The sequence below is a fragment of the Myotis myotis genome, unplaced genomic scaffold (genome assembly GCF_014108235.1).
Source record: "Myotis myotis isolate mMyoMyo1 unplaced genomic scaffold, mMyoMyo1.p scaffold_m19_p_6, whole genome shotgun sequence".
In the NCBI taxonomy this organism is placed as follows: domain Eukaryota; kingdom Metazoa; phylum Chordata; class Mammalia; order Chiroptera; family Vespertilionidae; genus Myotis; species Myotis myotis.
This window is the reverse complement of record NW_023416368.1, coordinates 91,715,197-91,738,878: the sequence shown is the minus strand read 5'-3', so window position 1 is coordinate 91,738,878 and position 23,682 is coordinate 91,715,197. Positions and strand designations below refer to the sequence as shown.

The 23,682-nt window shown below is 37.5% G+C and overlaps 1 protein-coding gene across 1 annotated transcript in view; it reads right to left on the bottom strand.

Annotated features, from left to right (window-relative positions):
- Positions 1 to 463: 463 nt before the first annotated feature.
- The window catches only part of ADAM28 (ADAM metallopeptidase domain 28), a 43,477-nt gene continuing 20,258 nt past the window's right edge, over positions 464 to 23,682 (bottom strand). Inside the window, exons 11-24 of the mRNA XM_036314067.1 lie at positions 19,810 to 19,940; positions 18,610 to 18,787; positions 17,141 to 17,230; positions 16,223 to 16,418; positions 14,055 to 14,157; positions 11,886 to 12,045; positions 8,879 to 8,959; positions 8,089 to 8,167; positions 5,772 to 5,880; positions 4,565 to 4,643; positions 3,789 to 3,854; positions 3,229 to 3,300; positions 2,366 to 2,428; positions 464 to 1,815 (exon numbers count right to left, since the gene is read on the bottom strand). Of these exons, the coding sequence (XP_036169960.1) occupies positions 1,795 to 1,815; positions 2,366 to 2,428; positions 3,229 to 3,300; positions 3,789 to 3,854; positions 4,565 to 4,643; positions 5,772 to 5,880; positions 8,089 to 8,167; positions 8,879 to 8,959; positions 11,886 to 12,045; positions 14,055 to 14,157; positions 16,223 to 16,418; positions 17,141 to 17,230; positions 18,610 to 18,787; positions 19,810 to 19,940 (1,428 nt within the window). The 3' untranslated portion in view covers positions 464 to 1,794. The remainder of the gene's footprint in view (positions 1,816 to 2,365; positions 2,429 to 3,228; positions 3,301 to 3,788; positions 3,855 to 4,564; positions 4,644 to 5,771; positions 5,881 to 8,088; positions 8,168 to 8,878; positions 8,960 to 11,885; positions 12,046 to 14,054; positions 14,158 to 16,222; positions 16,419 to 17,140; positions 17,231 to 18,609; positions 18,788 to 19,809; positions 19,941 to 23,682) is intronic.

Sequence of the window (23,682 nt, the reverse complement as noted above, 5' to 3'; positions counted from 1 at the left end):
CCTTGCTGCAAATGCAATTTATTTCTGGGTTAGGGCAGGGTCTTCTGAAACCTCACACTGCAGATAAAGCAATATGTTTAATGTGTTCTTGAGTAAACTCCCACATGGAAAGAAAGGCTGCTACAATGACAATGATCTGACAGATGGACTCTGGGATTACTGGGAATTGAGCTTCGCTTTTGAGGCCAGAATGAATTTATCTAGAAATTCACACTGCAAGGGAAAATGAACATCATATGGGCAAAGTCCGTCCTGGAAAGGAAGGCCAATAAGGCCAGATCTGTGCTGCAAATGGGTAAAGCAGGCCAAGTATAAAAAATGTACAGCAGTATTAATGAAGTGGAAAGTATGGGCCTTAATAATGGAGCAGCTATTTTATTAGTTGAGATGACTTCTGTTACAAGTAAGAGAAAATTCAACTTGAAATTGCTTAAACAATAAGAAATTTTATTGATCATATCAATAGGAAGTCCCAACAAAGTATGGGGTGTCTCCAGCAGTTACTAATCGACCAGTTCAATAACATCATTAAAAGACCAGGATTTATCCTTTTAATCTTTCTGCTCTATCTTGTTCTGTATATCAGTCTTGCCCTCATAGTTGCAACATGGCTGCGACACTACCAGACAGGATATCCAGATGCCAACATCCAGAAGAAGAAACAGGAGATCTTTCCCATAAATTCCCCAGCATGTCTCCTTTGTTGTCTCATTGGCTAAAACAGAGAGAGCTACACTCACCTCCAAATCAACCACCAGTAAGGGAGATTAGATTCTTATGTTGACTTAGAGTAGTAGAGATTTACCCATTAGAGTGAGAATTATTCTTTTAAAACATGGACAACTGAACAAATTGGCGTAATGGAAACAAGAAAGAAGAGGGTTATTTGGCAGGCAACCAGCGATGTTTGCTCATCAGCAGCCAGCTAAGCAGATGGTTGCTATGAGCCTGTGATTAGTGTTGACAGACCATTTGATTAATTTTAATAAGCGGGAAATCTGGATGTTTATACAAGATGTCCCAACTTTTAAATATTGGCAATAAATTTAAAAACACTTAAAAATACTTTGTGACCCAAATTATTCAGGTCCAATATGAATAAATCCGCAATTCATACATGTCTGGAAAGCTACCAGTTTACAATCTCTAATTTTTTTTTAATTTAACTGAAAGTTCTTTACTTAGAAAGTGAAGCTCACTTTAACCTCACCAGTAACTAAATTATACCAATTTCTATGAAAAATATTTTTATTAGTAAAGTTTATTCAATTGTAGTAAACCTCAAATTGCACAACTAATATGGATTATAGAAGATAATGTAGGAAAGATATTATATAAATCAGAAAATGGTTATATACTTTTTCTTTTTAACAAAGGGTTCTAATTTGACAGGTTAATAGTTAAAACAATTGAGTTTTTAGTCTTCTAATGATAAATGTACTATTTTCTCCCATCCTTCCCAGTTTTCTTTGATTACTTCTTTATTTGTTTTCATTACAGGGTGAATTAATTCCTACCAAACCTAATTAGAAATTTCAGCTTCATAGTTGTATCTGTAGAGTCATCTTCCTTCCCTATGTAGAATATAAATTTTAAATTCAAAGATTCTCAAAAGTACATCTCTCTTAAACATTTTATTTCATCTCTTCAAAGTATAACATGAATCAAGAAATGTTAACCTCTTTGGGTATCAAGAGCAAACAGTAGTGAGATAACCCATATATTTCTCTTCTATCAGGTTGTCCCATTATTCAAGTTGATCATTTACCCACCAGTCGTTGATAAGCTGTTGCTTCATACATTTGGATTGGAGCCCTAAAAAAGACAATACACTTAAATGATCAACTTTTTCCTAAAAAAAATGTATATATCTCATAATTTTGAAATATTAAGAAATTAAAATTATCTGTAGTACTTCCTATTTTATGGATTATTTCATACATCACAGGAAAGGAGTGGGAACATGGGAGTGTAAGGAAAGAAGGTAAGAAAAATACCACACTGGGATGCAAATATCTATCTAGCTAATTAGCATAATATGGAGATGGTGGGGGGAATCAGGAGAAAAGTTTTGAACTAGTAGGTGATTATTATTCTATAGGATACTTCCACAATCTCAATATTTCTGTGGAGTATTTCTGAGAGAATGAATAATATTGAGATCATCATCACTTCATTGCTAAGATACATCCATCTTTTTCCTCTTGGTTATTGGGCAAACTCAGAAGGAAGACATATGCTAGCACCCATCCTATAATCAAACAGATATTATTCTTACTGAACATCTTCTAGGGAAATACGGTTATTCTTTCCTTGATACCAGGAGTGCTACACGATTATAATAGTTTAGCTATGGATCTCATACCTTAGGCATAGACGTTGGCTTATCCTTGAAAACAGTAGAGGAAAGGACCTTTGTTTCTTCATGCTATATTATGGACAAAAATAATGGTAAGACTTTAGAAATGCTATGCATTTCCCACCTTAGCTACACTTTTTTAAAATCATTCCTGACCTTATCAGCACTCATTTAAATTCGACCTAACTCTCAAATTCCTGTTTTAACCACCCTGACCCCATTCATTTCCTCTTCACCATATTCTTCTCATCCAATCACCAGCTTTGACATAAATAATATATAAGCAAATAAGTGCTTCATTTATATTTGACTTGTTTTCCTACTAAAATTGTAAAAGTTCTTTAAAAAAATACCTTAAGTTTTAGTTTTTTCATTTACCCACAACAGAGCATCAGGTATGAGGAAATATGCTCAGTAACTATTTGAGTGAATGAATTCTACTCTTTACTTCATGAGTGCCTGGCTTTGATTCCATGTTTGCCTATATATGGGCTATTTTTCATGCCCTATCTCCTACAGAAACTATGACTAATATAGGCTCTATTCTACCTACAATAAATAAAAAAGTAAATATAACTTATTAAATTTTACAGCATCCAAAATCAACAGCTAGACACTGTCCTTTGAGGGAGACAGCCTTCTACAGCAGAACTATTGATCATTTCTTAACAATTATATAACAGCTGTTTTTAATAATAATAATAAATTAATACCCATAATAATTTATAGATAGTAAATAGAACTTGCTATGTTATCTCAGATTAGCCTAGGGAGCACATATCTTGATAAAGAACCCATAGATTTAGAGATATTATTCACATTGGCACAAAAGACATTTTAAAGATCATCGGGGATCATCTGATACTTACTAGTACAAGGAAGGAAGAAGATGACACAGAAGTAGGAATCGGAGGTGGTGGAAAATCTGGCTTTGTAATTAGCTAGTAAGATGTAAAAAAAAAAAAAAATCAAAGGTTGGGCCTTAAAAACAAATGCACTTAATGGAAAGAATTAAATTATTTTCAGAAATAATTTTCAGAGAATTTATGCTTTTACCCATGAGAATATTCTAAAGCTGTAAGTTCAATTGTTTTCATTTTGGTGTACACATCCAATTGAGAAATAAGTCCAATACCAATAGACATATGATTGGGATGCCATTCTATGAAGCAGATTGGCACTCTTTTAATAAGTTATCAACTTTATAGACCTGGTAATTCTGGTTTAAGGGTTAAATTTAGGAGTATAATGGACAGGTACACATTCTCAAATTTGACATTTTCAAAATGTTGTGTAGAAGAATCTATACTTTATATTACATTCACACAGATTTTAACATCCTTCTAAAGAAATAATTGGGCATTCTGCGTTGTGACTTTCACTACTATTTCCTCAAGGTTAGACTGAGGAAGAGAAGTTGCTAACTCACAAAAGTAGCTGGAGGCTCACTGCCATCCACTGGCAGGTCAAGGGCATGAAGCTTCATCTGACTTTTCTAAAAAGAAAAAAATATTTTTAAAATGAATTTATCAATTTCCTATGTTCATCTTCCAAACAAGCAATACTTTCAAAGCATCGGAGACCAAGACTATGATGACACCAAAAGACCAGATGGAAAAATCACAGTGGCCCAGCTGCTGCATTCTGCTATGTCCAGAGCTGTCAGAGAGTGGTAAGTCTCCATCAAAAACATTATTCCCAATGTCATTATCACTAACCAACTTTTGCTAAAATTTCTAAACTTGCAGGACACAACCAAGGCATTAGGACTTATACATATTACATGTACTGTCATACAAATACACATATTATTTTCTTTACTGGAATATTTTTAAAGGAATAAGAAATCGAGAGAGAGAGAGAGAAAGAGAGAGAGAGAGAGAGAGAGAGAGAGAGAGAGAGAGAGAGAGAGAGAGAAATCTGACATCTGCCCTCCTTATTCTCTTATTCTGTTTGCATTTTGTGAATCTCAGCAAAGCAGCCAGTGAGGTTCCGCATTTTAAGCAGACTTCTACATTTAACCAAAGGCAGAGGACAACTTTCTGAATGTGTAGTTACAGAGCCCACAATATTGCTGCGTACTCAGAAGCATCATACATTTATAAAACACTGATGAGTAGAAATGACGGATAGATGGTCATCACAAGATAGGGAGAAAATCACAAATTGGGATCCACAGCAAATATAGTACAGACTATGTTTCACCTCTTTGCAATGAAGAGCCTTCATTGTCTGTGGTTTCCTCTTCTCTCTGCATGGCCTGGTGCCAGGGGCAGACGGTGACCTGTAGGTGAAAGGATATCATGCACATTGACCAAGCAGTGTGTTCACCATTAGGGGGAAACTCATGATAAATCTGCCAGTTTCCTTTGACCATAATTAGTGAATGCCTGGGTTTTCACCTGCTCCCTAGGATGCTCTTCAGGTTTCTGTGTTCTGTAATTCATCATTACCACCACTGATTTTCTTTCTGATTCTCTTGCAGAGCCCTGAATCCTAATAATGATGGTGTGGAATCCAACTTTTATCTAAATTACGCCATCTAATGAATGATTTGTTTTATTCCTTCACTATTTATTAATAGCCCATTTTGGATAAATAGTTAGCTTTTTTTTTAAAAAAAAATGCAACAAAGATGCTGTAGTGCCAAGACCATTTTCAAAAGACTGACGGATCTTGGTGCATATCAAGACTCCATCACTTATTTTGTACAACTTTGAACATGTTTATTGACCTCTCTGAGCTTCTCTTTCCATATCAGTAAAATGTGAAGTGCCTGGCCTTGCATGATTATTGAAAAAGTGATATATAACATCTTTTAATTTATAGAATAGAAATAATAGTTACTACCCTCATGATATTCTTAAGAGGATTAAATGAGATAATGTACGTAAAAGGACTTACTAACAGTGTTTATCATAAAGGTAATAATCAATAAAGATTATATATTGTATTATTATAATGAGCACAAAATCTTTAATAAAGAGTTATTAATCTTATTATTAAATATATATACAGTAATTACAGGAGAAAAAGACATGCCTGACTGTGAAAGTTTTCTCAGTAAAAGGAATACTCAGCCTCTGATCCAAGCAAAATGTATCTGTACTTATTTTTTTTCTTAATACATGTTTTTATTAATTTTTTTAGAGACAGAGGAAGGGAGGGGAATAGAGAGATAGAAATGTGGATGAGAGAGAAACTTCATTGATCAGTTCCCTCCTGCACACCCCCTACTGGGGATGGAGCCCTCTTGGTTCTTGGGTCAAACTTTAACCACTGAGCAACACCAGCCAGGCCTATACTTATTTCTAAGTATTTGAAGTAAATCAAATTTAAATTTGAGAATTTGGGTCACATCTTTGAATTTAAAGTTCTTTAGAGGCCCAAAAGTCCCCCGATAAAAACCTACCTCTGGACTTTCTTTTGCTTTCCTTTGGTGCTTTGGTGCCTGAATACTATAGCACACACCACAAATATGACAGCCACAGGAAACAGCACCCCAACCAAAATGGAGACGTCTACAACAAAGAGAACCCAGGCCTAGTGAGGATCTGGGAATTCATACGTATATATCACATTAGTCCTTATTCGTCATTTAGCATAAATTCCATCTACCCTTTCCTAGAGAAAATGCATTCTCTGGCAAATCTCTCATAGCCAGTAAAATGAAGATGTATTTTGATCATGATTAGTAAAATATTATTTAGATAGAATAAATAAGGGGAAATCTATATGAGACATTTTGTATGAGATAGTTAAAGCAAATACTATGGAGAAGTATTAGAAGCAATGATGTTTATAATAATTGGGGAAAATGACTGGAAAGTTAGAGAGACTATGAAGTAAGGTGCATGGCAGAAAAGGAGTGAAATATTTTTTCAAACTCAAGGCTGAAATAAAACAGGGAAATAGAAACTGAAGCCTTAAAATCATATTTCTGTCAGTAGCAAATAAGGAGCTGAGATGTAAGGCAATTGATAGAGACACAACTAAGTATTCTACTGATTTTTGCCCTATATTACAAAAATTATGAACATAAAAGAAATGATGTGACCCTGTAAATTGGGAAATGGTTTAAATAAAATTCTTGGTTCTATTTAGTGTTTTTTTTCTTTTACCTGCTTATCTAAGTAATCACTGTAACTCCAATCTTTTGCTATTTGAAACATTCATTTTTCTTATAATAATCAGAAACCATAGATCCCAGGAGGTACAGCTTCGAAGAGAAAATCAAACAGGTATTACTCTCTTATTGTAGAGATCAGCAGCTCAATGAGATTATTTTTTAATATAAGAAAAGTTCACAAGTGTAAACACACATAGATGAAGACAACAGTAGTAGAATTCTAGGTGAGATGACAATTTCACTTCAAATATCTGAAACTTTCCACCCTCCATAAAAAATGAAAATAATTATAAAAATATAGGAAATAAAGGATTTATGTGGACAGAAACAGAGTAGATTAAAGCTCCAAACACCAGAAGTAGATGCTATTTCTTCTTGGGAAGTCTAACAAAGAATCAACAAATTAAAAACATAATTAGTCCAAACATCAGGAATAGATGCTATTTTTTGGGGGGAAGTCAACAGAGGATCTGAACTTGGGACAGATGATTCATTCAGGCCCATCTCCATCCCTTGTGTATACAGAACAAGCATGCACACGCCTCAAGACAAAGCCCTTCTAGAGAACTCTCTAGAAACAATGGGGGACATAAGAGCCTGAGAAGCAGCACAGATCTAATGGCAATACCATACTAGATCATAGAGAGAAGGAAGAATCAAGGAGAAATTGAGTGCAAAGAAAAATAAAATCTCTCAGGAAGTAAATGAAATAAAGACCCCCCTCCTCAAGGCAAAGTACTCTTCACCACGGCAACTAGTGATGAGGATCCCCACTTTGGCTGCTTCCCACATGATAGAGCTCACAGCCAGATCTCCCATCAGGAGAGGTTATGAGTAGGTACAGCAAACACACACACTCATGCAAAGAAAATCCATGTGAGCTAATTCAAGTTGACTTAATCCCACATGTAACAAAAGATCACATACCCTGAAGTAAAATGACACAATGAAATACAAGAGACAGGGTGAAAAAACAGAACAGTCAAACTCAAAAGAAATAGAGATAGCTTGGCCAGTGTGGCTCAGTGGTTGAGCATCAAACTATGAAACAGGAGGTCAGGGTTCGATTACTGGTCAGGGCACATGCCTGGGTTGTGGGCTCAATCCCAGTAGGGGCCATGCAGGAGGCAGCTGAGCAATGATTCTCTCTCATCATTGATGTTTCTATTTCTCTCTCCCTACTCTCTGAAATCAATAAAAATACACTTTTAAAAAGAAATAGAAATAATCCAGTTCATAGAATTAAATCTATGGGAAACAATCTGTCAGATTCTTAGAGAGTTTTATGAGGATATCTATACTTTAAGTCAAGGATGGTATGAAAATAGAATAATCAGAAAAGAGAATTTGGGAAGTTAAAGTAAGATTACAAATATACATTTGAAGAAATCTTTTTTGTATGTAGAGTAAATGCATAGGGATGTGGAAAATTGGATTAAAAACCTGTTAAAGAAACTTTGAAGATTAACATTGTAGATTCATTATTTATAGGACAGGAATTTCAAGAGGAGAGAAAAGAGGCAATGAAATCTTTTGTAATCTGAAAGAAAAGCTTGGAAAAGACAGCAATTTCTCAGGTTAGATGTGGAATGTTACCTACGGAAGACGACAGAGGAGTCATCACAGTCAGGAGGGACCCAGCCCTCTTTACACTGACACTGGAGCTCATGGTCACACACCTGCGGGATCAATGATCTTGTCAGTTTCCATGCTAGACTGTCCACTGACCCAAGGGCCTACCCATCCACCATTAAATCCATTATAAAAATGGAGTAACCCCAATTCTGCATCTTTCAGCTATCTACAGAACATACAAATCAATAATAGGAATTTCATATAGACCAGGTTCTTGAAAGAAATTTTTCGTTGAAACACCCTAGTGATGGGTTAGACAAACATAAGCTTTCTTTTTTGGTTGGTGGATTTTTGAAAACAATTATCCTTATTGCTGAAGTATTACAAATATCCCCCTTCCCCCCACCGCCCCCTCCCCCGCCTTCTTTCTGTCTGCTCTGTGCCCTCCCCAGGCCTTCACCACACTATTGTCTATGTCCATGGGTTATGCATATAAGTTCTTTGGTTAGTCTCTTCCTGCCTTATCCCTTCCCTCTGGTGTTAGACTGTTGCATGCTTCCATGTTTCTGGATCTATTTTGTTTGTCAGTTTATTTTGTTCATTAGACTCTATATAAGTGAGATCATGGGGTATTTGTCTTTCTCTGACTGGCTTATTTAGCTTAGCATAATAATCTCCAGGTCCCTCCATGTTGTCTCAAAGGGTAAGAGATCCTTCTATTTTCACAGTTACTGACACATTGTTTTATATAATCAAAACTGACCTAAAAATTACATAAGATTCAGCAAGATTGGGCAAACATTTTTAAAACTTACAGCATGTCCTTTGCACTTAGATGAGCAATTGGTCGATTTGTAGGCCCTCTCCATATCTACACATTCTGCATTAATGCAAACCTGAAAATGATGTGAAAAACAAGAAGTTGACACTAATGTCCAATAGTATCAGTTCTTCAAATTGCTTGGAATTTGGTCTTATATTATTAGCCACTAATACCATTATTAAACTTACCTTTTTATTTAGGAAATCACAGCATTCTTTTGAAAATAAGAAGATGGGATCTACGTAATCTTAGAGGGAAGGCAGAGTGGGTGGGCGGGAAGAGATCAACTAAGAACTTGTATGCTATATACATAACCCATGGACACAGACAATAGGGTGGTGGAGGCCTGGGGCAGTTAGTGGGAGCAAGCTAGATGGAGTCAATGGGGGAAAATGGGGACATATGTAACATTTTCAACAATAAAGTTGTAAAGATATAGATGATATATAGAGATAAATATAAAGATAGATAGATAGATAGATATAGATGATATAGATATAGATATAGATATAGATATAGATATAGATATAGATATAGATATAGATATAGATATAGATAAATATATAAAATAAAATATTTAGGAGAACCAAGATGGCGGCATAGGTTAACGCCGGAGTTTGCTGCTCTGAACAACTACTTCAAAAGTGAAACCAAAAAACGGAAGGGACATCACCCAGAACCACAGGAACGCTGGCTGAGTGGAAGTCCTACAACTAGGAGGAAAGAGAAACGCATACGGACACTCAGAGGAGGCGCAGTGCTGAAGTCAAATTCTGAGGTGCGGAGTGCGCGGAGCGGGCTGGCGGCGGCGGAGGGCGCGGTTGGCGTTTTCAATCGGGAGGGAGTCGCAGACTCTGAGCTCCAGATCCGGGCGAGTCTTTAGCGACCCAGACTCAAACGGGAGAAGCGGGACTGTCTGGCTTCGGTCAGAGCAAGTGCAGCTTTCTCTCTGAGCTTTGCAGTGGGTGCTGGGACTCAGAGAGGCAGAGCCCCTGGGGACAGGACTGAGAGCCGCCATAACTGCTCTCTCCGGCCCACCCTGTTGATCCTGTTCGACCTGCCCCGCACAAGCCCTGCACAGAGGCATTTGCCGGATAGCCTCAGGCAAAGGCTAGATTAGCACCTCCCTAGAGGACAGAAGTTCTCTCACTACTGACACAGCTGATTCTCATAGCCACTTGGCCTGGAGGTCAAACCCTCCCTGGAATTAGCTACAACAATCAAGATTTAACTATAAGACTGCGAACAAAGACCACTAGGGGGTGCACCAAGGAAGCATAACAAAATGCGGAGACAAAGAAACAGGACAAAATTGTCAATGGAAGATATAGAGTTCAGAACCACACTTTTAAGGTCTCTCAAGAACTGTTTAGAAGCCGCCGATAAACTTAATGCAATCTACAAGAAAACTAATGAGACCCTCGATCTTATATTGGGGAACCAACTAGAAATTAAGCATACACGGAATGAAATAACGAATATTATACAGACTCCCGACAGCAGACCAGAGGAGCGCAAGAATCAAGTCAATGATTTGAAATGCGAGGAAGCAAAAAACACCCAACCGGAAAAGCAAAATGAAAAAAGAATCCAAAAATGCGAGGATAGTGTAAGGAGCCTCTGGGACAGCTTCAAGCGTACCAACATCAGAATTATAGGGGTGCCAGAAGATGAGAGAGAGCAAGATATTGAAAACCTATTTGAAGAAATAATGACAGAAAACTTCCCCCACCTGGTGAAAGAAATGGACTTACAGGTCCAAGAAGTGCGGAGAACCCCAAACAAAAGGAATCCAAAGAGGACCACACCAAGACACATCATCATTAAAATGCCAAGAGCAAAAGATAAAGAGAGAATCTTAAAAACAGCAAGAGAAAGAAACTCAGTTACCTACAAGGGAATACCCATACGACTGTCAGCTGATTTCTCAACAGAAACTTTGCAGGCCAGAAGGGAGTGGCAAGAAATATTCAAAGTGATGAATACCAAGAACCTACAACCAAGATTACTTTATCCAGCAAAGCTATCATTCAGAATTGAAGGTCAGATAAAGAGCTTCACAGATAAGGAAAAGCTAAAGGAGTTCATCACCACCAAACCAGGATTATATGAAATGCTGAAAGGTATCCTTTAAGAAGAGGAAGAGGAAGAAAAAGGTAAAGATACAAATTATGAACAACAAATATGCATCTATCAACAAGTGAATCTAAGAATCAAGTGAATAAATAATCTGATGAACAGAATGAACTGGTGATTATAATAGAATCAGGGACATAGAAAGGGAATGGACTGACTATTCCTGGGGGGGAAAGGGGTGTGGGAGATGCGGGAAGAGACTGGACAAAAATCGTGCACCTATGGATGAGGACAGTGGGTGGGGAGTGAGGGCGGAGGGTGGGGCGGGAACTGGGAGGAGGGGAGTTATGGGGGGAAAAAAAAGAGGAACAAATGTAATAATCTGAACAATAAAGATTTAATTTAAAATAAAATAAAATAAAATAAAATAAAATATTTAGAGAGTCCTCTTTAAAGATTTTCTTACTTCACTTCATTCCTCAGGGGTCATCCCCTTACCCCACTTCCTCTCTTAAGACTGATATTTAGCATAGAGCTGAGCATAGCACATGATACAAGGTACCCATTCCAACAAAAAATATTACAGAAAACATGTTAATATCACATCTTCTACAATATTAATAATTATCATTTATATACAAAATAAATAATATTTTGATCTATTATTATTAGTGAGACTATCATTCATTGAAAACCTACCAATTTAGGGGCAATAAAACTTACTTAAGTTTAACAACCTAGTGCTAAGCACATAGTAGGTACTGATTAAATAATACTGAGGGAATACATGCAGGCAGGCCTAAATGAATGACATAAGCATTGCTTTGAAAACTGCTCCTATGAAGCACAAGGATGCCTTGAAAAACTAAACAAGAAACTAAAACTAAAAATACATTTGAATAAAAGCCACGATTTCAACCTACCTTCTTATTTCCACACTTAGTTCCATTAGCTACCATGCCTATTTCTTCACTGCTGTCTTCGGGTTCAAATGTTTTACATGTCAGGAAAGTTACTATACGTCCTTCCCAGGGCAAATTATCTGACCCACCTTGACAGAACAACTTCCCACATATGGCATCACTAAGGAAAAGTAAAAAACGGGCTGCAGTTAAATTACCAGGACCAAATTGCAGTTGCTAGCTCCCCAACTATCCAGATTGAACTAAAGGTATTTCTCCCTATAGCAGAGACTCCTGGTTCTCCTTTATTTCATTTTTCTTATTCCTCAGTAATAGCACCATTGAATATGGGAAGGCATATTGTTGCTGTAACAACAACAAAAACACATTTCTCAGATTCCCATGCTACTAGTTTTGGACAATAGAAAAGAAGCAGAATCTTAAGTACAAATTCTTGAAGGTGACCTTACTTTTTTGTTCTTGTTTGTTTGTCCTTTTTGCTTATTGGAAAGTGATGCCTGGAGAAGCCCAAGAAAGACCAATAGAAACGCTTGGGAATGGAGGTCACATATGATAAGAGCTAGAACATATAGGGAGAATGGATTTCTAATATAATGGAGGGCACCTAAGAAGTCAATTTCTATCTTGTTTCAGTTAACTTTTCTTGTTTATTTTCATGAGTTGCAGTAGAATTATTTCCACTATGGTTGTGTCAATATAAATCTTAGCCTTAGTTGATCCTCATGTGGGGTTACTGAAAGAACTATCTCCCTGCAAAGGTAGATGACACTGCTCAGCACTCAAGAAAACCATGTGTTTACCACCGAAGAGAGTAAAGTCAACGCCAATAAAAGTGCAGACCATTGCTTCATGCACAATTCAGAGGAGAGCTATGAAGAAGTATTCTGAGAGCAGATAGAATCGGATCCTTCTGATGTCTTCGGTGGTTGTCGAAAAACACAAGCGAGCAGTAGAGAAAGGCATGCATCCTCTTCAAATTTGTTTTTCTTGGGAAGGCTTATAATGAATATTCTAGGATACAGGGAATTACAGGCTTACTCTCATGACAGCCAGTTACTATTGAAACGTGACTAGAAAGGCAGCCTGTGAGTAGAATGAAAAGCCTGTGCCTCTATTGTAATCACAATGGTGATATAAGAAAATGGGATATGCACATGCTGTCGATGAAAAACGCAACTACCCTGCTCTCTTTCCCCACTCATTACCACTCATACTCCATATTACTCTTTTCCCAAAATATTTCCTTTTACATATTTCCCCCTTTGAATCTGCCCTGATATCCTATAAAGGAGAAAGCACAGAATATGATAATCCATCCTTTAGGCCCAACCTCCCCAAGAGATTATCCTATGTCTAAAATACATTTTGCTTAGAAAAAAATAATAAAACAACCACAAAATATAGTTTGCTTGGCAATATCTATTATCTAGAAAAATTAGTATTTAATAGAAAAACTTTGAGAAATGCTTATCTCGTTGCATATTACTTAGTGAAAAATTTGGAGCAGGTACTAGGAGTTTAATTTATTATAATTTGAATTTTTAATGTCATCTTAAAATTGCACAATCAAGAAATATTAGAGAAAAATACCAAGTTTATTGCATATAACATTCTATACTTTTTCTATAATATCAATATAAGATTAAAACATTCTTCAGGTGAATTGTCAATTTTTTCTCTTGCTGCCTTTTTTTTTTCTTGATATAATTCCATGGCAAGTTTACATAAAACTGTACAAGCAGTTATTAATTATTTCTTTAAGTAGGTAAATATTTGTGCCCCTAGAATCATAATAAAAGATATCAGATGGGAAAGTACCTAAAATATACTGGAATATTAATGGACATATTTCCAATCAGGACCATTTATTTACCTTGCTTGTCCCGTCTCAAACATTCATTCTCTTTAACAGTGATTGTACCTGATGTCATCTAAAACACCCACCAGGATGGACTTGAAAAAAGACATTAATTCTTATTTCTCTCGTTAACTCAGTGCCTAGCTAGAAACATGGCACATAATAGTCACTCAATGACTATCGGTCAAATGAATGATTTCCAAATTAACTTTTCCTTGAAATGGAATAAATCAGAACATGTAGCTGTAAGTAAACAATTTCTCTAGTCTGTGGAGCAAAAAGGTTCAAAGTATTGTTTGAAAGCCACTTACTTTGCTTTACAGGGAATATGTGTGTTGTTCACTCTGTGGCAGTACCCATACTTTGACCCACCTTCGTTCTTCCTGTAGCATGACTTATCTGCAACCTTGGTTCCTGGGACCAGGAAGGATCAGCAGTAACATAATTTCAAAGAAAACAGAAAGGAAGTTCAATGCTGCAAAGGGTTAATGGAATATAAACCAATAGCATAGGGAATATAGTCAACAATATTGAAATAATTATGCACAGTGCCAGATGGGTACTTGAAATACCAGGGGGATCACCATGTAAATTATATGATTGTCTAACTTGACTGTATATCTGAAACCAATACAAATAGTGTTGAATGTAAACTGTAATTAAAAAATAAAATAAATTTAAAAACATCATGAGAAATGCTATTTGTAGTTATTCATTCCTTAACAATATCAATGCATTATGAGAAATGCATCTTTAAGTGATTTTGTTATTGTGTGAATATCATAGAGTTTACTTACACAAACCTGGAGAGTATAGTGTACTATACACCTAGGCCATATGGTATAGCCTATCGTTCCTACGCTACACACCTGTACAGCATGTTACTGTACTGAATACTGTAGGCAATTGTAACACAATGGTAAGTATTCATGTATTTAAACACAGAAAAGGTACAGTACAATTATGATATAGAAGGTAAGTGGAACACCTGTGTAGGGCACTTATCATCAATGGAACTTACAGGGCTGGCAGTGGCTCTGGGTCAGTGAGTGAGTGGCGAATGAATGTGCAGGCCTAGGACATTACTGTACACTGTTGTAAATTTTATAAACACTGTACACTTAGGCTACACTAAAGGTATAACAAGATAATTTTCCTTCTTCAATAATAAACTAAACTTAGCCTACTATACTTTTTTACTTTATACAACTTTTATATTTTTAAACCAGAGGCCCAGTGCACGAAATTCATGCACAGGTAGGATCCCTAGGCCTGGCTGGTGATTAGGGCCAATCTGTGGGGTGACTGGTGAGGTGATCACGGGGTGGTCCCCGACTGGCACCCACCTTGGCTGGCCTGGGGCCTGTGGGCAGCACCCGCATTAAGCATTTGCCCTCTGGTAGTCAGTGAGCATCATAGCGACCAGTCGTTCCACCAGTTGGGTGATTTGCATATTAGGCTTTTATTATATAGGATGTTTCAACTACTTTATAATAACACAGCTTAAAACACAAACTCGTTGTACAGAGCTGTGCACAATTTTTCTTTATATACTTATTCTAGAAGCTTTTCTCTATTTTTTTTTTTATTTTTAAATGTTTTGTTAAAACAAAGATACAAGCACACACATTAGCCTAGGCCTAGCCAGCATCAGGATTATCACTATCATTGTCTACCACCTGCACATCTTGCCCCACTGGAGGGTGATCAGGGGCAGTAACACTCCTGGAGCTGCCCTGCCCTGTGATGGCAGCGCCTCCTCCTGGAGCTCCCCCTGGAGGACCTGCCTGAGGCTCTTCCTGAGGGGGTATCACTCTTTTCAGAAATATGTCCATGGTGGTTTATTTGAATCATTTGTTTCATCATAGATTTGCTTGTAAGCAGATAATGCACAATGAACATTCCTCTCTGTAGGATAAGAATTAAAGATCATTCATTTGTCTTCATTGCTCTTCTGCATTCCAAGTGTCTTCCTTTTTTCTTCTCCCCCTTTCTTTAACTCTCTGTCCACCTCTGATCACCTCCACACACCTACATACATACATGCATACAAATGCACATGTATGCACATGCATGCATACAAACTTCCAAGGGTTTACTTATCTGGAAAAGATCTTGGTTGGTGTTACCAGATAAAATACTGAACCCAGCACTTACATTTAAATCTCAGATACACAAATAAAGGTTTTTGTTGAGTTTGCCTCAAATATTGCACGAGACATATGAATACTAAAAACGATTATTAATCTGAAATTTAAGTTTCACTGGCCCATTCTTATTTTTATTTGCTAAATCTAGCAAACCCCAAACTGACCTTTGGTCCTAAAATGCAGTGGTGTAGTTGCTAAGAAAGAAGATTGGGACAGCACGCCACTTTGGCCATGATTAAACACTGTCACTTGCAATAGCATGTTTTGTTTTGCTGCATATGTGTAGAGAGAGGCAGGAATGCCAGCAACACTGGGATGTGTCCTCCTACCTGCTCCCCAGAGCTCGGTGCACTGCTCCTGCAGCGTAGGGCACATCCCCATCAAGCAGTAGCCCTTCCCATCCTGGCAAGGGAAGCCATTGACTTGGAATCGATCAGCAGGGCAAATACCAGATTTACCATCACACATTTCCAGCAGGTCACACTCATCTTTTGCTGGTCTGCACACTGTACCAGCCTTTTTAAACTGCAGGGGGGTGGGGGGGGGAGAAACATTGAGATAAGGCTGTATTCCACCTGGCTTACCAAATATTTCAAATTAACACAAATAATATTTTCCCTTTGGCCTTTTATTGCCAAGATAGTTAGGGGCATCATTCTATTCCAGTTTACATTTACCTGGTATAAGCTAAAGCCATCTCCTATTATGTCAATTCCATTGATTTTGGCCAACACTCTGATTCTTTAAGCAATCAATATTTCTGGATTTGTAGTAGAAACATTATAGAAATATCAAGGAGAAAAGTACCAAAGAAAACCAAGCAATATCCTAGATGCAAAGAAGGAAGTTATTTCTGACTTTATTGAATGTATCGTTGTCAAGACTTTCAAGGAGGTTTCAATCTGTAACTTCAGAGGATCTTCCATCTAAAGGGAGGTAAGTTTACAAGAACCAGTAAATTTGGAGTTTGCCATTTAGTGATCCTATTAATCTGCACATTTTCTGATCTGAGCCTCCTTTCCCTCAAAAGCAAAATGAGATGCTAATACCTACTTCCAAGGGGTGCTGGAGGAAAAAATAGCCCATGTTTGTCAAGCCCTCAGGGAGGACTTGATAAGTGGCAGGTAGCATTATGTAGAGACAGGAAAATGCTTTTTTCCTTATTTCATTTAACACAACCCCTGCGATTTTAACATAAAAAAATAAAGGGTAGTCATCATGGTTAAGACAGAATAAAAGAATCTTACCTGGCACTTTTCACAGCATTCTCCTAACGCACATTGAAAACCTGCCTTGATTTTACATGTTTTAGCATCACAGCAGATGTTGGTGCATTCCTAAGGAATACCAAAAACAATTGCAAATACCAAATTACTTGTTGGTCTCCTTTCAGCACAATTCATAATACAATTTGTTCATTGAGCAGAACTATTTTGGTATAGTCTGAACATAATTTTCAGGAAAATAAAAAAACAGCAACAAAGCTTAACATTAGAAAAGCTGAGATTTTAGAACAACGAAGGGTTTGGTATTTTTCTGATTCTACTCATATATTTTTTAATTTGAATATCTTTTTTTAGTTCATCAAGCTTCCCATAGTAATACTGAAAATATGAGAGCAAACAAACACACAAAGGATAGTTCATTAAAAAAATAACATTTATCTAAATAAAGAACATAATTAATTCAACTGATCAGTTATGTATCTATTCAGCAGTAAATTTAATATCTAGAACATGTAACTGAAAGTCTAAAAATATAGTTCTTTATTAAATTTCTACATCCAATTCAACTCTACATAAAGCAGTATACTTTGTTTTGTTCTCCTTGCCTAGTTTTTGAGAAATCGTGCCCCTTTCTTGCTGTAGCAATTGAGTTTCCCCAAGACGAATGGCATATTCAGAATTATAATATTTAAGCTTAAAATTCTTACCCAATTTCAAATATAAGTATCATCTGAGAAAGTTTGCTCTTTCTCACAGAATGAATAGATTTGAAATCCTACTTGAAGTTACTGAGAAGCTGGACCCCTGGGGGTTTGACATGTTACTTATATTAAGTGTTAATAAGAGTGGGGCAAGGGTCCTATGCAGAATCCCGGCTGCCCTGTGAACAAGGTGGGATCAGGCCAGGCACTTATAGCGGCAACAAGTCCTGAGTCACCAAGGGATAAACTGTGCAGGGTGCTGTGGGACTGCTGAACAGCACACCTGAGTCCACACCGTGGCTCCTTCGTTTACCAGCCTGGAAAGCTACTTCCACTCTCTGAGCACTGTTGCAGTGCTCTGTCTAAAGTGACTGCTCAAGAAGTCATAGGGCACATAAGAGATGTGAAGTACTTCTGACAGAAAGGGGGGGATAAGGACACAAAGCCCTGGCTGGTGAGTGGTATTAAAAAACTAGACATGGGGAAGAAATCCAAGAAGGTCTGTTAAGCAATGCGGGATTCATTGTTAGAAAAGCTGGCCTGGCAAGTATTTACAAGTGAATACAAAAATCACAAGAAACATGAACTTTTATAGTGAACCACATTATATCATTTTTAAAAATATATCTCAAAAGTATTTCATTTTATTTTAAAATTAAATGCATCACGGTGATGTCGGTTAATAAAATTACATAGATTTCAAGTGTACAAACACTATAGAGTTGTATAGTTTATCTTCTTGGCAATTTAAAAACAAACTAAGCTTTTATATAAAGGACTCAGTTGTACCTCAGAAGTCCCACAATCACAGTCCTCTCCCATTTCTACCAATTGATTCCCACAGATTGGGTTGGATATGATATCTGTAGGTAACGGAACATTAAAGAGGCAATTTGATAATTTATCTTCAAAAAAGTTGGCATAGCTGACACGGCTGCAGGAACTGAAGTCTGTAGGTGTATGGAAGCTGTGAAGATAAGGAAAGAGAAAAGAGAATGCAGTTATGCTGAGCAGGTAGGAGACAAATATCAGATATTGGGGATGGTACACCCGAAACCTTCCCCAAAAGAACAAAGCAAAGCCACTGATCAACTACCAAGTCATAAGCTCATTTACATACTAAATTAGCCCACCTGAATGGACATAAACACCTCCAACTAAATGGGCAGAATACAGAATCCGGGCTGCTGTTTAAAAAAACAAAAATGCAGCCCAGATAGTTTCACTCAGTGGTTGGGCGTCGATGGATGAACCAGGAGCTCAGAGTTCGCTTTCCTGTCAGGGCACATGCACAGGTTGCGGGCCTAATCACTAGTGTGGGGCCTGCAGGAAGCAGCCGATCAATGATTTTCTTTTATCATTGATGTTTCTCTCTTTCTCCCTCTCTGAAATCTATATATATTAAATGCACTAATATTTTGAAAAAATAGCATCAGATATGTAGTTGGTAAGCAGCCATATGCTATTTCGCAGAATGGAGACTAATCCTATATCGAGAAGCAAAGAAGGAAATGAAAAAGAGGAAATGATTGTGTAAAGGGGAGTCTGGAATTTTAAAAGATAAAATTGCCTGGTAAGTTTGCCTAAGGCAAGGCAGAAATGAGTAATCCCCTTTTCACAGACTCTCTCTTCATCTTCCTGTAAGAACTTTCTTCTTTAGATTTTTCTCCTAGAACTTTTTCCTCACTGCCACCCAATCTAAACTTATTCAAAATTTGATAAATGCTAATGATTTCATAAAGATGAGGATAAAATGACAAGTCACCCTAAGAGCAAAGAGAAAAGATGTTTAAACTCTGTTAGTTAATGAAAAATATTAGCATATAGGGGAAGGATAAAGTAGTTTGGTATAGATACACATTTGTGACGATGCTGTTTAATCATTTAAAACCTTGACCATGTTATGGAAGATGACATAAAAGAGTAGCACACCCCAGAGAAAATAAAAAAAAAAAAAAGGAGAAATAGCATCTTCCCAGAGAGCCTTACCTTAGTGCATTGTTCATCACACAGATTGTAGAAGGGCACTTGCAATCATGGGAGTCATGAAACATCCCAAAGTTATGGCCCATTTCATGGGCCATTGTCCCTGCTACTTTAAGCACATTGTCACTGTGGTCCTAAGGGTGAGAACAAGAAACAGATCTAGTTTGTAAACTAAAGTATCACTCAGGGTATAATTAAATGTTTTTATTGTAGCCAAGTGGAGAGGCTGATTTTAGCTTCAGCCTACTCACCCTACCCACCATCTGTCCTCTGTCCTGTCCTTCTCCTCCCCTCCCCTCTCCTCCTCCTCCTCTTCCTTCTCTTCCTCCTCCTCTTCCTCCTCTTCCTCCTCCTCCTCCTCCTCCTCCTCCTCCTCCTCCTCCTCCTCCTCCTCCTCCTCCTCCTCCTCCTCCTCCTCTTCTTCTTCTTCTTCTTCTTCTTCTTCTTCTTCTTCTTCTTCTTCTTCTTCTTCTTCTTCTCTCTCTCTCTCTCTCTCTCTCTCTCTCTCTCTCTCTCTCTCTCTCTCTTTCCACACACACACACACACACACACAAACCAAAATAAAATAAAACAAAAACTTCAATACTAAATGCCCATCACAGGTCATATTACCTGCTCTTTTTTTTCTTGTGAATGGGGAATTTTTTTATTGATTAAGGTATTACATATACTGAGTGTCCAGATTATTATGACCACCTGATGTTTATAGGCAAATTAGCTATACTTTTGCACTGAAGTTGCTAGAGGGCCAGACCATTATAAATAGGGAAGCAGGTTGTTTACCATGACAGTAGAAGTGATTTTTTTCTGAAGATATGGGTAAACAATGTGATTTAACAGCCTTTGAATATGGGATATATGTTATGATGAGTGGCAAGATTATTATGACCACCTGACATTTGTAGGCAAATCAGCCGTACACTGCATCGTATGGGATATGGAAGCCGAAGGCCTGTTCAAACACCTTTGCTGTTACAGTTACCAAGATAAAACATCTCCAATTCGCACAGGAACACAAGGATTGGACAGTTGAGAATTGGAAAAAAGGCATGTGGTCCAATAAATCACATTTCCAGTTGCATCATGCAGATGGCAGAGTGAGAATTTGGCGGAAACAGCATGAAAGCATGCACCCCACATGCATGAGTACAACCCTTCAAGCTGGTGGGGGCAGTGTTATGGTTTGGGGCGTGTTATCCTGGCATGATTTGGGGCCTTTAATTAGTGTGGAACAACGTCTGAATAGCACAGCATACCTAAGTACCGTTGCTGATCAAGTTCATCCTATCATGTTGATGGCGTATCTCAATGGAGATGGCTTCTTCCAACAAGACAATGCTCCATGCCACGGTGCTCGTATTGTGCAGGAATGGTTTCAAGAACATGAGGGAGACTTTACCTTGCTTAGGTGGCCCCCACAATCACCAGATCTCAATCCAATTGAGCATTTGTAGGACGAAGTTAAAAGAGCCATCAGGCAGCTGGTTCCACAACCATCAAATCTCACAGAACTGGACAGTGTTATTCATCAGGCATGGTGTCAGCTTCCTCGCATCACCTTTCAACATCTCGTGGAGTCAATGCCAAGAAGAATTGCTGCAGTATTGAGGGCAAAAGGTGGCCCAACGAAGTACTGATGGGGTGGTCATAATAACTTGGCCACTCACGTTCAAATATATCCCATGTTCAAAGGCTGTTAAATCACATTGTTTACCCATGTCTTCAGAAAAAAATCACTTCTACTATCATGGTAAACAACCTGCTTCCCTATTTATAATGGTCTGGCCCTCTAGCAACTTCAGCGTGAAATTATAGCTAATTTGCCTACAAACATCAGGTGGTCATATTAATCTGGATACTCAGTGTATGTGTCCTTATACCCCCATTTTCCCCCACCCTACTCCCATTCATGCCCTCAGCCCCCTGGTGTGTATGTCCATTGGTTATGCTTATATGCATGCATACAAGTCCTTTGGTTGACTTCTACCCCTTATTCTCACCCTCCCCTACCTTCCCTCTGAGGTTTGAGCATCTGATCGATGCTTCTCTATTTCTGGATCTATTTTTGTTCATCAGTTTATGTTGTTCATTATAATCCGCAAATAAGTGAGATCATGTGATATTTATCTTTCTCTGACTGACTTATTTCCCTTAGCATGATGCTCTTCAGCTCTTTCCATGCTGTTGCAAATGATTGGAGTTCCTTCCTTTTTACCACAGCATAGTATTCCATTGTGTAAATGTACCACAGTTTTCTAGTTCACTTAACTGCTGATGGGCACTTAAAATCTTCACTATTGTAAACTGTGCTGTTATGAACATAGGGGTTCATATATCCTTTCTGATTGGTGTTTCTAGTTTCTTGGGATATATTCCTATTAGTGGGATCACTGGGTCAAATGGGAGTTCCATTTTTAGTTCTTTGAGGAAACTCCATACTGTTTTCCACAGTGGCTGCACCAGTCTGCATTCCCACCAGCAGTGCACAAAGCTTCCTTTTTCTCCGCATCCTTGCCAGCATTTGTCATTTGCTTATTTGTTGATGATAGCCATTCTGACAGGTGTGAGATGGTACCTCCTTGTTGTTTTGATTTGCATCTCTCAGATGATTAGTGACTTTGAGCATGTTTTCATGTCTCTTGGCCTTCTTTATGTCTTCTTTCGAAAAGTATCCATTTAGGTCCATTGCCCATTTTTTGATTGGATTGTTTATCTTCCTTTTTTTAAGTTGTGTGAGTTCCCTGTAAATGTTGGAGATTAAGCCCTATTGGAGATAACATTGGCAAATATGTTCTCCCATGCAGTGAGCTTTCTTGTTGTTTTATAGATGGTTTCTTTTGCTGTGCAGAAGCTTTTTATTTTGATGTAGTCCCATTGGTTTATTTTCTCTTTAGTTTCCATTGCCCTAGGAGCTGTATCAATGTTGGCATAAGAACCGACATATAGGCCAATGGAATAGAATAGAGAACCCAGAAATTAACCCAAACCACTATGCTCAATTAATATTTGACAAAGGAGGCAAGAGCATACAATGGAATCAAGACAATCTCTCTTTAATAAATGGTGTTGGAAAAATTGGACAGATACATGCAAAAATAAATAAATAAAACTAGACCACCAACTTACACCATACACAAAAATAAACTCAAAACGGATAAAGGACTTACACGTAAGATGGGGGAAACCATAAAATTATTAAAGGAACCCATAGGCAGCAAAATCTGAGACATATGTGAAGGGGAATATTTTAATGAGAAAGATATTAGTAGTTTCCTGCCATGAGAAATAGCAAAATTTATTCAGCATGATAAGGAATCAGAAATGTTTTTTAAATAATCTACCTCCAGTCCCCAGCTTGCTTTTTAATACCTTCTAATTCAATTGGAGACTTTGATATGTTTAACTAATGGAGCTTTAAAAGTGTTGATTAACCTAGAACTTTAGCACATAGGTATCTTTTTCAACTCTATTACTGCCAAGACTATACTTCGATCAATTCCAGACTTGCCCCATTGTATAAAGTCCAACCAATGGCCAACTTCATTACCAGATTATTTCTAATTAGAGGTGCACTTAAAAACACTAGAAAATTATTGCTAGTTTTAATTTCCCAATGGAGAGACAAATTTGCTGATAACACCAATCCACAGAAACCTGATTCCCTTATTTTCTTTGTTTCAAAGAACCAAGTAAATAGATTCATAATGCACAGTACAAGACTTGCAAGGAAGGAACGCTCATGTAAGATGAGAAGTTAATACCTACCATTTACAATATTGTTTCATGCTGTTGAAATAAATATGTTAAACTTTGCTATCTAGTAAGATACAACTTTCTGCATGGAGACAAACACAAATCAAAAAGTTTAAGAAAAG